Consider the following 17046-nt stretch of genomic DNA (forward strand, 5'->3'; position numbering starts at 1 on the left):
ATGTCTTTTAATTGGAGCTTTTAATCTGTTTACACTAAAAGTGATTACTGGTAGATACATTGTTACTACATTTTATTATTTATACTTGTTATTTCTATTTTGTTTTTTACCCCTTCTCTTTTTACAGAAATTCCTTTAACATTTCTTGTAAAGCTGGCTTGTTGATGATGAATTCCTTATGCTTTTTCCTATCTAGGAAGCTCTTTATCTTACTGATCGGCCGGACGAGACGAAAATGAGGGTGAGATTGAGCCAAAGCAAAGTATAAAACAGGCTTTATTAGGGTCTGTAGGCGAGGTACTCTGGTCCCAAGGAAAGGGGCCAGAGAAGTCACATGTGTCTGGGGTATAGGTGCGGTTTTTAAAGGTTTTGGCCCAGGCTGTCGGTGGGGTTACAGGGCGGGGACTTTTCCGTTTGGCTGATCTCAGGATGTCTGTGGGGTTACAGGGCGGGGACTTCTCTGTTTGGCTGACCTCGCCGCCTGGGAAGTCTCTGCTGTAACTTTGGTCGTGAGCCGTCGGCCATCTTAGGTATCGAGCCACCTTCCCACTGGCGTAATGGCGCCCATGAGCAACCGAACACTTCCCTTCCATTTTAACTGAAAGCCTGGCTGGGTATAGTATTTGTGGTTGTAAATTTTCGTTTTTCATAACTTTGACTATTTCTTGCCAGGCCATGTGGCCTGCAGTTTCCATTAAAAAATCAGCAGACATTTTTATGGAGTAACCCTTGTAAGTAACTAGCTACCTTTCTCTTGCTACTTTTAAGATTCTCTCTTGTCTTTGACCTTTGGCAGTTTTATTATGATGTGTCTTGGTATAGGTCTGTTTGAATTCCTCTTGTTTGAACTCTTTGTGCTTTCTGAACTTGTATATCTAATTACTTTGGCAGGTTAGGGAAATTTTATGTCATTATTTCTTCAAATAGGTTATCATTCCTTTGCTCTCTCTCTTCTCCTTCAGATACTCCTATGATCCAGATATTTGTACACTTCATGTCGTCCCAGAGGTCTCATAAACTATCCTCATATTTTTAAATTCAATATTCTTTTTGTCATTCTTATTGGGTGTATTCTGACACTTTGTCTTCCAATTCTCTGATTTGATCTTCTGCTTTTGTCCAATCTACTGTTTAGTCCTTCTAGTGCATACTTTATTGCAGTTATTGTATTCTTCATTTCTGTATGGTTCTTTTTATAGTTTATGTGTCCTTTTTTATGCTTACTATCTCTCTATTGTTGTTTTGTCTCTCAGTATTGGCAAGATGGCTTAATGTGGAAGATGTTCTATATGGCCCAGTGGTGCACTCTTCCTGATTCCTTATGCCGGGGGCTCTGGACATGATCTTTGTGTGGGTTGTGTGATCTCCTGTTGTTCCCAAGATTTTATTATTAGTAGTAGATCATTTGGTGGGATTAATGTTCAGGCTAACCAATTGTAGGCATTGGCTGCACCCACAGGATAAGAGTTGCTGTGCGGGGGCTGACCCCACTTAGTGGGATTTGCCCTAGCAGGCTTGTGTACTTGTTGCAACCACCCTTTGACTGTACCACTAATGTGACTAGTCAGTAATTGCTCCATTGTGGTCTGGTGCCAGCCTCTGGATGCATTAGTTTTGTTGACCCTAGTGAGGGGCTCCCCAATAGGCCAAGGTCAGTTGCTGCTTTCGATTGCTCAGGGTTACCCAATGAGAACTACAAGGTGATTCACAGATGTTTGTTGCCTATGCTGGACTTATAGGTAAGTGGAAGAGATAACATTGTAGGCAGTGATTGGTTATTCTTTGTCCCCGACCTAGGGTAGTTTAGCAGATGGACCAGCGCTCTGCAAGGCCTGACATTGCCTGTCAGTTGTCTGTAAGTCTCTGAAGCTGGATGAGCTTCTGGGTGATTTGTATGTTGGGTGGTTCACCGCCCCTGAGAGTCTCCTGAATCTATTGAGTAAATTTCTCTTTAACACTGAAGTGTCAGTTTATTTGCCAATGCAGTTTCTGTGGCACCCTGTGCAAGTTTCCATTCATATAAAGGTCAGATGCTGCCCACTTTGGGCCTGAATATACTACTTCAGGGCAAGGGCAGCTGCCTATCAGCATGCAGCTGGCATGTTGTATATTGGTTAGGGTAGGAACTCAAGGGCTGTCTGGCCAGTACAGACTCCTGTCCGGAGCCGTTTTGAGGCAGGATTAAACTGCCAGTAAAGCTGGGAGTTTTTCAGAGTTGGCAAGCTGTGCAGTCTGCTGGCTCAGGAGGAGGTGCACCTGGCCCGGGGGAGAGAAACTGAATGTCCTTTGACCTTGGGAAAGAGTAGGTTAAGATAGCTACAAAGTTTCCTGCGTAAATATCACCAATTAGTTACATACTTTGCTTCTCACTCCTTTTGTAGGGTATAAAAATACTGTGCTAAATAAACTTGGGGCTGCAGTGCCTACTGCTAGCTCTCCCAAAGGACCTTTTCTATCTTCTAATTTTTCCCTTAGGCTTCGCCCCCCTCTTTTAGGTGCTGTTCGATCTCAGCCAGCTGGCTCCTGCACCGGTTGCAACAATAGGAATGAACCTAGAGGATATTATGCTAAGTAATATAAGTCAGACAGAGAAAGACAAACACCATATGATATCATTTGTATGTGGCAGCTAAAACAAAACAAAACAAAACAAAACAAAAACAAACTCATAGATACAGAGAATTTTTTGATGATCGACAAATGGGAGGGGCTTTAAAGAAATGGACAAAAAAGGGAAAAGGGAATAAGCTGTGTAGGTTTCTAGTTATAAAAACAATCATGGGGATGTAAAGTACAGAAATTTAATTAATAATATTATAATGGCTATATATGGTGGCAGATAGGTAGTAGATTTATTGGGATGATCGCTTTGTATGTTATATAAATGTCTAATCACTATATTGTACACCTGAAACTAATATTACATTATATGTCAACAGTTATTAATTTTTTAAATTTTTAAAAAGAATAAACATTTCAAATAAGTAATCTAACCTTCCACAATAAAACAGGGCAAAGAAAAACACCAAACTAAATTTAAAGTAATTAGAAGGTAGAAAATATTAAGGTGAAATTAATCAGGTAGAATAATTATATTTAAAAAAAAACAATAAATAAAATCAATGAAACCAAAAGCTGCTTCTTTGAAAAGATCAGCAAAATTGACAAATATTTAGCTCAATCAACTAAAACAAAAAGAAAGAAAACTCAAATTATTTGACTCAGAAACAAGCACAGTCAGCTTTATTTGTGAAACAAGGAAATATTCACTTCTCTTTTTAAAAAATCAAATTATGAGACTGAAAAATAGAAGATATGACATTACTACTGATCTTACAGAAAACAAAGTATTATAAATGAGTACTATGAACAATCGTATTACTAATAAATTAGGTAACTTAGATGATAAGGATAGATTTCTAAAAGGACAAAAACCATCAAAATCAGCTCATGTAGAAATAGTGAATCTCAATAGATCTATAATAAGTAAGTGATTTAGAATACTCATTCATTCAATATATTTAATAATAGAACCCTATGGAATTTTAGCATGATACACAAATGGTCCATTAGTTACTATATTTCTTAGCCTCCTTTGCATCCAGTTTTGGTTAAGTGACTAAATTCTTATCAATAAGATGTAGGTGGAAATGATGTGTTAAACATCTATGTCTCACCTTTAAGAATGATGTCGTTCTACTTTCCTTATGGATGGAAATAAAAAACAGGTGGCTTTGGCTCAACAATAGAGCCTTATTTTGAGGATGACAGAACCAGTCTGCCTTCCTGTGGCTTGTACAGATTTTGGAAGCCAAGCTGCCCTGCCAGCCCTGCCAATCATAGACTGCTTATCACTACATTGTTATACAAGAGAGAAATAAATTCTACCTAATTTAAGCCACTTTAATTTTGGAGGTCTTGGTAGTTGAGACTGAAGCTACATTGTACTGTTAAGATAATTAAATGAGATGTTTATAAAATTCTTACCATAGTGTTCAGCATACAGTAAGTGCTCAGTAAATGGTCATTGTTTATTTTTTCCTGTATCCATAGGAAAAAGTATATAAGCAGCTCCTTTATTTAATTTCACTACTAAAAGTACTTCTTCTTGTTTTTAATAATCCTCTTATTTCTGAAATGACCTAGTCCCTAACCCTCCAAAATAGTGTACTCTATGATTTCTTTCTTTGCCAACATTTGCTTTTTTTCCTTTTTTTTTTTTTTTGGTCTATCAAATACAATTTCTGAAGGGTTTCTTAATCATATTTCTCTCTTTTTTATAGACTATTCTTCTTAGATATATCAAATTTGCTTTTGTCATATTTATTAATTTATATTACTTCCAAGTTTATAATCTGAAGACAGACATAAAATCCAGATCAAAATTTTTATTTTATTGCTGCATGTATCTGCTTTTTCTGAGTTTAGTATGTCAAGACTATACCTAACATTAATTTTCTCATTTTGTTCCTACTTCTCTGTTTTCTAAGAGTTATCAACTTCTCACCATTTCAAGCTGACAATTCAGAGATAACTATAATTCACCTATCTTTATAGCATCATCTAAATTTTCGCAAAGCACTATTGTTTGTAACCATATTATTTTGCTGTAAAAACAAACTTTTATTAGTATGAAAAGAAGTGGTAAAATGCTTCTGTTGCAGTATGCTCCCTCCTCAATATTGCACCCTAAACAAGAGGTCATTTAGCCTCTGATTGAACACTTCCCATTATAGAAAAATTAGCACACACTCCAGGAGGTAACCTAATCCATTTATGACAGCTTAAGTGGACTGAGAAGCAGAGGAGCAATCTGTGCATGAATGGTGGTCAGGAATCCCAGAATTGTGAGTGAAAAAAGTCTCATTATTTCTGGAAATGGATTCAGATTTGGATCAGAAATCAGGAATCTGAAATTATTCCTCTGACTATCCTTAGTTATCCTGAGGTCTTCCTGGTGCACCATTCTAGTCTAGTTCTATTCACAAAGTGGTATAAAAAGGGTCAAGCAGGAAAAGATGCTTCCTGCATTGGAGCTTATAGGTTATAGGCATGAGATAAAACATTTATTTCTCACACATAAACACAGACAAGTGTTAGAGATGCAAAGGTAGACAGAGTTTGACAAATAATATATTTTCAAAACACAAATAGTCTAAAGAACCAGTCTGAATAAATTTATTCATAAGTCTATCATTTTATTGTTTTATTTCCTCAATAGAATTGTAGACTTGGATTATCATTGTATCTATTTACTGGTACTGAGAGATAGCCTTATCAGCACTTCTGAAAATAAGGTTTGCAGAAGCACCACATGGATGACAGGCAATGAACTCAAGGACTTTATTCTACTTTCTTCCAGGTATATTTTCCTCCAGATCTTGCTTTTTCACTGTATCATGTATGGCCCCTGAGGCGACTTGTCTTGTTGGGGAAAGGTAGATCACCATGACAATGAATCCTAAGGGGCTATATCACTGATGATGAGGTGATGAGGACCAGCTACTGCATCTCCTATTTGCTTCAGGGCTTCATCTGCCATGCCACCATCCTACTATGCCACAAGTAACTCAGATAACAGCCTGAAGTATCAGCTTTATTGAAGAGTATCTGCCACTGTACACATCACCCACAAGCAACAGGTAACTTAGTCTATTGACAAACATCCAAATACATGGTATGTGAGTGAATGCAGAGGACAGATAAACAAAGAACTAACTGAACCTCTGTAAAAAAATTTGGTTTTACTCAAGTTAAATACCCTCGAAATGATCATTTATTCTCTAAGTTTTCCAGATCCTTCAAAATCCTGAAAATTTCTTAATTTTCTACAGATATTCAATTGGCTTATAATCTGAAAAGCTTAGTTATCCAAACATCTCACATTGAGTAACCTGCTATTTTATTCATATTTAAATAAAATATTTATTATAGAGTTAATGCCTAAAAAATTCACATTGTGAGCAAATCATTTGAAATGTTCACAAGTGTGAGGTGAATTTTTAAATCCCATTGAGGTGAAGTGCTGGAGATCTGTGAACATGTTGAATTGGACAGAACATTGTGTATGAAAAGGAGAATCCAGAGAGTAAAGGCAGGTGCCAATTTAGAAAAGTAGAGGTCAATCTTGGTTTGTTTGGAGTGTAACATCCTCCTCGCCCTAAGGCCAGGAACAAAGCCATATCTGTCATATTCATTCCACATCTACACAGTCCAAATTCAATTTGTATTTTTAAAAATTATAGGTTAAATTTGACTTCCATGCACAAATGAGCAAAAGAAAGAAAAGAGAAAAGGAAGAAAAGAAAGAGAAAGAAAAAGAAAGAGAAAGAAAGAAAGAAAGAAAGAAAGAAAGAAAGAAAGAAAGAAAGAAAGAAAGAAAGAAAAAGAAAGGAACACCTTTGTTTTCACATGAACGAGTCCTTCTGACTATACCTATGAATATCTATTTATTTCCATGGAAGATTTATAGAGTAATGACTGTTTGCTGCCATACTGCAATACCTCCATAGCCAGATTATCTGGATTTATTCTCAGCTCCACATTTTCCTAGATGTATCACCTTAAAAAATTTACTCCTCTCTTTGTGCCATTTATAAGTAGAGATAAAGGTGCTTAAACTCTTTAGGCTATTATGAGGATTAAGTTACAATGTGAAAAGTATTTAATGCCTTGTACATAGTAATAAATTTTATTATGTCTTCTTTATATGCCATATGGATGCAGACTAAGACAGTAATCACAATGACATAGCCCTCAGTTGTTGATTTACCAAGTTATTTGCTTAGAGAATTATGTTCATTCAATTTATAATAACCAAATGAAGAATTTAAGGAAAATAAACTTAATTTTTCCCTGAAAATGAAATATACCTGTGTAAAGGGCCCTGTCATATATCTGGACAGAGTTTATATGGCTTCCTGAGAAGAGACATTGGGGGTCAGGCTTTATTTATGTGACATCTAAGAGGTTAGGCAGGAATATAGGCAGTTATGTTACTATAAATAGTCAATTGGGGTGATCTAGTGACATCTGCATGGTTTCAAACCCATAGACCTATGAAATCACCAATGTGTTTTAAAATAAGTATGTTTCACATTGTGAGCAATCATTCTCACTTAAATTGTCTCTAATACCCACGTAGTCTAATGAAGTAGAAATGACAGATATTAGCACCAGCAGAAACATCCTTATTTAATAAAAATACAGGTTCAGCCTTCTACCTATGAAATAGAAGAATATTGTTTTCCCCAAATCCTAAATTATTATATTTTTTATTTATAAACCTATTCAATAAAGATTTACTGAGTACCTATTATGTGCAAAGCATTGAATTTAATGTGATTTTAAAAAGTAAGAGCTTCTTCTCTTGAGGAGAAAAAAATCTAGGTCAATATTAATTACCTTGTAGATTTGTTAATAGAGTTATAGTCCCAATAGCATATGTGAGGGATCTACTGAACAAAGTTTTCACAGAAGAACTGATGTTTATGATGCTTATTAGTGCAAAAGACCAGGGGTAGAAAACAGAGTGGTGTCTTAAAGTACTCTTACATGACTGTAGGAAAATAAGAATGGCAGATGGTAGATGAAGAATGGAGGGTGATCATTAAAGGTGACATTCAAGATCAAGAAAAAGATAAATTGTACAATATCATTAATATCATTTAGTCCTGAAAAGAACTATGGGTAAAGAGCTGCTCTTGGTTCCATGGGGAAATTCAATGAAAGAAATCCTCGAGATTTTTCTCATTAATTATTTTTTAAAAATTAACTTGTCAAATAAGAAGTCTACATTTAAAGAGTTTATCACTGTGTGAATATTGAAATTTCAGGCTCGTCTTTCCCTTACTGGTCTGATAGTAGAATGCTGTCCTGATATCATAAAAACTGCAGAGGAGGAATGTTGTTCCAAGACTGACAAGAGGAAGAATGTTGTTCCAAGACTGACAAGAGAGGAAAGATAAAGTCCAGAAGTTAGAGTAAATAAATAAACAAAAAGGAACAACAATAACAACAAACACAAGAGGTCAGTACACACAGTACACTGATATACTCAGAGCTACCAGAGGGATCTGAGCGTCAAGAATCAGATGTAGTCTATCCAATAGGGCCTTCTCAGAAAAGAAGGGCAGATTTGTAGCAGAATGTAGAGAGACAGTAACTGGCAGGGGTTAGAGGCCAAAGTTTCTCTGGCTGGAAAAGAAAATCCCTGGAAATCACAAGCTAGTCTGAATAGCAAACAACATTCTGTTTTCAACAACTACATTGGAAACCTATGAAGATGATGATGTAAAGTGATTTTAATGAGTGGGCAGGAGTTAGGCCCATGGGTACCTCTGGGTCCAAAGGACTCTACTTGCAATCTTGCATTTGAATCAGCAGAAAATTGAAGGCACAGAGGGTTGCAGAACAAGACTGACTTAAAAAAATTATGTAACCCAGACAGTGAGCTTCCCAGGCTAATTCCCACTCTCCACCTAATTTTCTAACAACTCTCTCCTCTCCCTCAGGGATGATTCTGGGCCAATTTGGAATTTCAACCAAATTTTATGCAGTGCTACAATTGGAAATAACTCTAGTTTTTATTTGGTTTGCATAATTGACAAAATGTCTTAGGAATGAAGTAAATTATTCAAAATTATACTAATCAAAACTGAATCTCATTCCACTGTTTTTTGAGTGCCATTATGTTCTAGACTCTGTATACTAAAAATAGAGAATGAAGACTGGTCCCTTTACAGATTTTCCATCCAGTGTATTTCAGCTTCTAAAAATCACTTGCTTTGGCTCTTGGGTGTTTCCAGCCATCATTTTAATTTTTCCCATCCTCATTATTACCCAGCCCCAAAGTGTTCCGTGCTTCCTTCCTATCCTGTCCTCACACTTACCTCCAATATATCCTCTTCAAACTTTCTCTCAAGAAAAATAACTGACACATTAAATCAGTTTTCAAAACCTGGGTTTATGTGCACTGGGTTGTACAAAAAGACTTTCTGAGATCTAGGTATGAATCATTCCAAAGGAATCATTTCCTGATCTTCAACTCCCTTAACAGTTCTTAAAATTGGTCTACTTAAAAAAGAATGTCTTCTACTTTACCACTTTCTTTATTCAAACTTTTTTTCTCTGTGTACAAAGAAGCATAACTGAATCTTACTGTGTGGAAGAGCCCCAGAGTGTAGGTTAGTGACAGTGCTGATGTCAATGCTAAGAAAGTGAATGACTAATAACTGGATAACACATTCTTTAACAAGTCAGTGGTTTCCAATATGATTCTTTTTAATAACTTTTTTATTTTTCAATTACAGTTGACATATAACATCATATTATTTTCAGGCATACAACACAGTAATTGGACATTTATATAATTTAGGAAGTGACACCATATGTATTATCAACTGTATTCTCTATGCTATACTTTACATACCTATGTCCATTTTGTAACCACCAATTTTTGCTTCTTAATTCCTTCCCATTTTTCAGCCATCCCCCCAAACTTCCCTCCAACCTGGCAAACATCAAAATATTTTCTGTATCTATAAGTTTATTTCTGTTTTGTTTGTTCATCTGTTTTGTTTTTTAAATTCTGCATATAAGTAAAATCACATTTTTTTTCTTTCTCTGTCTGACTTATTTCACTTAGCACAATACCCTTCAGGTCTATCCATGTTGTTGCAGATTGCACAATATCATTCTTTTTTATGGATGAGTAATATTCCACTGCATATATGTAGCACTTCTTTATCCAATTGTCTATCGATGAGTACTGGATTCACATGTCTCTTCAAAGCAGTGTTTTGGGTTTCTTCAGATAAAATACACGGAAGTGAAATTACTGTGTCCTTCTTTTTCTTTGTTATAGCCTTTGTTTTAAAGTCTATTTTGTCTGGTATAAGTATTGTTACCCCAGGTTTTTGGTTCTTTATTTCCATTTTCATAAAATATCTTTTAACATTTTTTTTTTTTTACTTTCAGGCTAAGTGTGTCTTGTTATGACGTCAGTCTCTTACAGGCGGAATATGTAAGGGTCTTGTTTTCTTATCCAGCCACCCTATGTCTTTTGATTGAAGCATAAAATCCATTTACATTTGAAGTATTTGCTGATAGATATGTAATTATTGTCATTTTATTATTCACATTACATACATATATATATATTTTTTTCTTCTTAAATAAGTTTCTTTAACATTTCTTATAATACTAGGTTGTTGGTGGTGAACTCCTATAGCTTTTTCTTGTCTCAGAAGTTCTTAATCTGTTCTTTAATTCTAGATGATGGCTTTGCTGGAAAGAGTAATCTTGTTTGTAGGTCCTTGCTTTTAATCATTTTTAATACTCCATGCCAATCCCTTCTGGCTTGAGGCTACTTACCAAGAGGTACAGGATATGCCTAGATTAGACATATCCTGTACCTCTTGGTAAGCATATTCTTTGAGAGATTTTAGTAAAGTGCACAGCATGATCCAAGACAGGATATTTGTTTGGAAACACCACTGGAAGTGGTTTGAGTACACCGACAAGTTGGGTAGGGCAAGATCTCAGCAAATCACCAGGGACAGGTGAATGATATTGGCTATGTTGATGGAGACTCAGATATACCACACACCTGTGGGTATAGGTTTGCGAGAGAATGGTTCAATAAAGAAACAATGGTTTCTGCCAGCACTTCTGAGAAAAATCTGCCCCTCTAGCCCTTTCTTAAAGCCAGGCAATTTAGTTCTTCCTCATATGTTTTTAACACCCTTCAAGCTCCTACCTCAGTGCTGGAACTCAGAGCAAGTGAGTTCATCAGTGAGTAAATCTAGTCCCAGGACCTTTAAGAGTAAAGCTGGAAACTCTAGTAGATCTGTCTTACTTAATCACAATCTCCTCTGATTTTCACAGCCAAAATTGTGGAGATTTCTCTTCCCAGCACTGGAACTCTGGGATGAAGAGCCTAGTGGGGTCTTGGACCCCTTGCTCCTCAGAGAAGACCTCCACAGCTGAGATATTCCTTTTGATTTTTAACCACAACATGTAGATATGGAATCAGCCTGTTCTAAATCTCCTCACCTTCTATCAGACTTGAGGTGGTTCTTCTATATGGCCTTAGTTATAGGACTTCTGTTAAGCTAGTCTTCAGGCAATTCTTAGTGATAGTTATTCCATAGTTTAGTTGTAATTTTGATGTGGTCTTGGGAGGAGGGGAGCACAGCATTTACCTATTCCACCATCTTAACCAAAACCTCCCCACATCAATATGAATTTTTAAATACAATTAAAAGCTAATTGAGTTGTCAGCTAATAGATCAGTAAAAACATTTTGATGATAGATCACTGTGTAATTTCTAGCATATAACTAATGGAAAGTTCAAATAATTTAGTCTTATTACTATAACAAAACAACTTTTATTCCTTGAGCCATGGTATATCAATGTCATTTATTTATGGAATTAGTTTCCTTGGTGTTTGCATCTCCAAAATGAAAAGAATGGAATTGATGCCAAAAACTTTATTACTATGTTAATAAGTAATCTTCATGTATGCACATGAGAACTGAAAAAAATGTACAATCCACATTATTAAAAAATATTTTAATACATTTATTTTTTATTTTATTTGTTACTGAGGTGATATTGGTTAATAAAATTATATAGGTTTCAAGTGTACAATTCAGTAATACATCACCTGTATATTGTATTTAATACATTTCTAATATGTTGCTTATTTTTAAAATTTGTCTTGCTTTGGTAAAATGCATGCTAATTATATAATAATATCTGGAAGAAAATAGTTTTAAAAACAGCTTCAATAGTACAAGACACAAAAGATTTATAAGTAGGTATACAGACAGAGAAATCAATAAAAGTCCTGAAGTTATAGAAATATATTATAATACTATGAATCATGAGTTCAATTAGAAAAATAATGTGAAATTTCCATTGTTAAAGACACATGCATTCATGTAATTTTTAAAACGATTAGTAGTACCATAGCATCAATATATAGATTTCACTGAACACCTAAAAATTGATATAATAGTTTTATTCAATACTCACAGTACAGTGAAATTAGATTCTCTGTAATTATTTAAATGTATGATAAAAATAGATGTCAAGTTTAATTACACAGTCTGGTATATTGTTTTTTAAGTTGCTTAAGGAAAATAAAATGTGAAGACAAATACTTAGTCTCATCAAAAATGAAAATGCTTGATAATATCTAACATGTGATTCAATCTCAATTTGATTTTTAATTTTTCCAGATGCCCTCTGTAGACGGCAGACCACTGGAAATATTGATAGAAGACCGGGAAGGCACAGAAGGATGGTTGGGAGGAATATGACGGCCTCTTTCACTTTGATGCCTCACTATGTCATTTTTCTGTGATTGTTATAACTGCCACAAATTTAATAGCTTAAAACAGGGATTTATTCTCTTGAAGTTCTGAATGCCAGAAGTGTGAAATCAATATCATTTGGCCAAATTCAAAGCGTTGGCAAGGCCATGCTCCCTTCACACATTGCTTGCCTCTTTCAGCTTCTGGTGGCTGCTGGCTTTTTTTTTTTTTTTTTTTTTGGCTTCTGGCCACATCACCCCAATCTTCAGTGCCAATCTTTAAATCTCTCTATGCTCCATCCTACGGGTGCCTTTTCCTCTCTATGTCTATTTTAAATTTCCTTTGCCTCTTTCTTATAAGGACCCTTGTAACTGCATTTAAAGTTCACCTGGATAATGCAGGATAATCTCTCATCTCAGTATCCTTAATTTAATTATACCCGCAAAATCTTCTCCATACAATGTAACATTTACATGTTCCAGGGATTAGGACATAGACACCTTATTTATTGGGGTTCATGTTTCAACTTACCACACTAGCCTAGGAATGACTAAAAATACAAATAAAATGAATGTAAAAATGGCTCCTTTCTGGAAAACTCCTTTTATCATCTCTATACTGAATTATTCTTCCAACTGTGAATAAACACTTCCTAAACCTTCCTATTCTTGTGTTAATTTACATTATAATTTAAGTAATATAGTTGGGTTACTACCTACTCTTAGTCCAATTTATCTTGAGATATTAATCCTCAGGCTCCACTCTGATGTCACTTTTTCCTTTATTTGTTCACACAACAAATACTAAGTGATGGTGCCATGTGGCTTAGAGGTTTGTGGAAAGTGAAGGAAGAGCATTTCATGGGTAAGAAAACAAGAATTAAAATATTTAACTTATTCTAAAGTCACTCAGCAATCATTTATCAAAAACCCACTGTAGTTAAGATTGTTAAGTTATTGAGTACAATCTTTAAGTCTGATAACTTTTCCCCTGAGGTAGGAGATAAAACATCAAAGGAGCAAAAAGATTTAATAATAATTGATAATATATCATTGGGATTCTTCAGCAGATTGTAATATGAAGGGATATTGGAAGTCTGATTCATCTATCTTTCAACATCTTGTTCTTCCTGTTACTTTTTCAGGTAGTCAAGTGGATGGAGATCATGAGAAATTTGAGTGGAGGCCACATAGAAGAGTTTGTTTTGGTGGGTTTCCCTACCTCTCCACCACTCCAGCTGCTCCTCTTTGCCCTCTTCCTTGCAATGTATCTGTTGACATTGTTGGAAAATGCACTCATTGTTTCCACAATCTGGCTTACACCAAGACTTCATCGCCCAATGTACTTTTTCCTCGGCCATCTCTCCTTCCTGGAGCTATGGTACGTTAATGTTACTGTTCCCCGACTCTTGGGAGCATTTCTTACCCAGGACTGTAGAGTCTCCTTTATAGGTTGTATGACTCAACTTTACTTCTTCATTGCCTTAGCCTGCACTGAGTGTGTCCTGTTGGCAATCATGGCCTATGATCGCTACCTGGCCATTTGTGAACCCCTCCGTTATCCTAGTCTTATGCCTTCCAGCCTGGCCACTCGTCTTGCAGCTTCATCTTGGGGTGGTGGCTTCTTCAGCTCCATGATGAAGCTTCTTTTTATTTCCCGACTGTCCTACTGTGGACCCAACATCATCAACCACTTTTTCTGTGATATCTCCCCACTGCTTAACCTCACCTGCTCTGACAAGGAACAAGCGGAACTAGTTGACTTTCTCTTGGCCTTGGTCATGATTCTCCTTCCTCTATTGGCTGTGGTTTTATCATATGCTGCCATAATTGTAGCCATCCTGAGGATTCCTACTGCCCAGGGACGCCACAAAGCATTCTCTACTTGTGCCTCTCACCTGGTAGTGGTCATCATCTACTACTCCTCCACACTCTTCACCTATGCAAGGCCCCGGGCCATGTATACTTTCAACCACAACAAGATTATCTCTGTGCTCTACACTGTCATTGTGCCATTCCTCAATCCAGCTATTTACTGCCTGAGGAACAAGGAGGTGAAGGATGCCCTCAGAAAAGCAGTGCTAGGCAGATGCCAATATCCTAGGGCTGTCCTAGATTGAAGTAGGACAGGAAAGAAGAAACGGAGTCTTAACAGTGACATTTCCAGGAATCATAAAATAGACATAAAGAGAACATAGATAGCAATTAGTACACTGTTTCTGGAAACCTTCCGATGTAAACAAAAGTTAATGAATCCTTGATCTTCTATAAGGATGTTGAAACTAGGTTGAGCTGCCTACATAGGAATCACCTGGAGGTTTGTTAAAACACAGAGCCCCAGAAAAATCTATGGAAAGTCTGATAGAATATGTCTAGGGTGCAACCCTGTCATGCATAATTTTTAACATCCTAGGAAATCCCGTTTAATAGAAGTTTGAAATTCTCTAGACTAAACCTAGTATTTTATAAGTGCAAAAAATATAATAAAATGTACTTTTTGATGGGTATATCAAGAAAAAATTATGTATGTTATATTGTGGCATTTCCAAAGTTCCAAATTCTCAAAGATTTCCATGAAAAACCACAAAATTACAATTATACTTCCAAAAGTAAAACTCATGTTGCCTAATCAATACTCTTTACCTCTACAAGGCTCATACCCACTGCAAATCAAAAAAGGAAAAAATAACATAGTGCTGATATTGAGCCATGTGTGCACCAATGCATATGGCTAAATATTAATTTGCAGTTTTCTCTTGGACTCTCAATGAAAGATAAAGCTGGTTGATCTAATGACTGCCAATCAGGGAAGAGGTGAAATAATTTTTAAAAAAAACTTTTATATAGATTGGACTAAGAACCAGCATATGGCCAGCATCTGTTTCAACCAGTTGGTGCCTAGGTTATACCAGATGTCAAATATTTTAAAATTTTTCCTTGAGACAAATGACCACAAGAATGGAAAATGTCTTCCTAAGACACAAGCTGAAGGAATGAAAGATGGAATGCAGATATCTCTGCAGTGAGTTAAATGCCTCATGTTGAAAGCCTGAAATATAGGCATTCTTCCAAGTATTTTTTGATTTTTGGAAATTTGCTTAAATTGCTTAAAGAGATTTTCACACCATGACTCCAGGCTAATTCACCCACACTTTAGTGTATTAGAAATGAATTCAATGGTTTTTTTTTAGATGTAGAATGTGCAAAAGAATTAAAAATATGCTGTAGAACATATTTGCTGATAAACACAAATTATCAATCAGTACATGTTTGCGTTTTCTAAACTAGGCTTTGAAAAAAAGTAATTTTGCATTAAGGAAAACTACTTCATCAATAATCACTTTAGGTTTTCCAGCATCTAAAATAAAATTACAAAACTGCAAAAAATAAATCTTACACTTAAAGAAGTTTAAATTGATCTTTTGTCTTGAAATTTCTAAATAGTCTTTTAAAGAAACATTCATCTGAGATTGGCTCAGTTTACCCTCGTTTATTACATTTTGTTTTCCTTTCATAGAGTTAAGGAAGACATGAAGTTTTGTGGTTAATTCTGTTCCTAGAACGAAGAAATTCCAGTTTCATCCTGATTTCACCACTAATAAACCCCTTTTATAATATTACCTACCTCATATGCTTGTTGTGAATATTAAATAGATAATGTTTATGCAAGTAAAGGTTTAACAAAATCTTTCCTCTTTGTAGATAAATTTTATCTTAGATTAATCCTTTTCCTCATCTTCTTTAATGTGTAGTTGACAAGTAAAATTGTCAGATATTTAAAGTGTACAATGTGATAACTTGATATACATACATTCTGAAAGCTTTCACCATGGGTTAACTTACTAGTTCTGGTATGTTGAGAAATCCTGATAAAAGTCACTAAATAACATAGCTGTGGTATAAATGACCCTTGGTTGGTAAAATTCCCCTGGACTGGGAGAATAATAATATATTATAAATATCTGGCTGTAAGTCATAGCCTTAGGTTAATTTTCTAACTTGGCGTGTTTTTTGCAGGAAACTCTGGAAGCTATGGATAGCCATGAAATTTTTATAAGAAATTGTAAATAAAGATAGATTATGCATCCCTTTGCATGCGTATCATATCCTCACTCCTGAGATATAACTTTAAATCCTAAAGAATACTGGTTGTCTGTTTTCAGCACATCTTTCAGAAATTCCTGATGCTCTGCAGGCATGTTGTGTTTATCCTATAGTTCTCTAAGAAAATTCAGTACTAAGTATGCCCTTGGGAACTGTACGAGCTTCATTGTTCGGCCAGTCAGCTCACAGCAAGCACTCAATAATTGCTAAACCATATCATCATTATCACATTGTCATTATCAGTATGATTATATGCTTTCTTAAACAAATACGCCTATTGTATTAGCCATGCATCAAACTCATTCTTACTCAGCTGAGATTGTAGGATAAGCTGAGTTCTCTGGGACATATTTGGAAAGCAAAGCTTCAGGTATCCTTGTGTAATTATATGGAGAAAGTAGTGAATTGGCCTGAAAGTTTAGCATTTCCAATTACCTAATCTAAAATTCCACCAAAGTATCATCAAGTTGAGTCAGTGAGGTTCACATTCCTTTTAAAAATGATCAGAACATATCAGAACATACCTTTGTTAGAATATTAAATATAGAACATATTACTCCCTTCAGACATTTTGGCTTTAGATTTTGTGCCTGATACTCATCTTCTACGCATTTGTCTACA

At 35.5% G+C, this 17046-nt stretch overlaps 1 protein-coding gene and 1 long non-coding RNA gene across 2 annotated transcripts; both read left to right on the plus strand.

The window, feature by feature from the left end:
* Nucleotides 1–567: 567 nt before the first annotated feature.
* On the plus strand, nt 568–12983 carry LOC118612960. Its single transcript, XR_004955313.1, has 5 exons — nt 568–731; nt 5363–5642; nt 7836–8029; nt 9979–10024; nt 12248–12983. It is a non-coding gene; the product is annotated as an uncharacterized LOC118612960 (long non-coding RNA).
* Nucleotides 12984–13478: 495 nt separating this feature from the next.
* On the plus strand, nt 13479–14441 carry LOC107499727 (olfactory receptor 6P1). The gene has a single exon (XM_016124197.2). The coding sequence runs from the start codon at nt 13479–13481 to the stop codon at nt 14439–14441; it is 963 nt and encodes a 320-aa protein (XP_015979683.1).
* The last annotated feature ends 2605 nt before the right edge of the window (nt 14442–17046 follow it).

Source organism: Rousettus aegyptiacus, unplaced genomic scaffold (genome assembly GCF_014176215.1).
Source record: "Rousettus aegyptiacus isolate mRouAeg1 unplaced genomic scaffold, mRouAeg1.p scaffold_m13_p_17, whole genome shotgun sequence".
Lineage (NCBI taxonomy): Eukaryota > Metazoa > Chordata > Mammalia > Chiroptera > Pteropodidae > Rousettus > Rousettus aegyptiacus.

What these genes read in the sequence shown, in the direction of transcription:
- LOC107499727 (XM_016124197.2), top strand. Translation starts at nt 13,479, where the DNA reads ATGGAGATCATGAGAAATTTGAGTGGAGGCCACATAGAAGAGTTTGTT.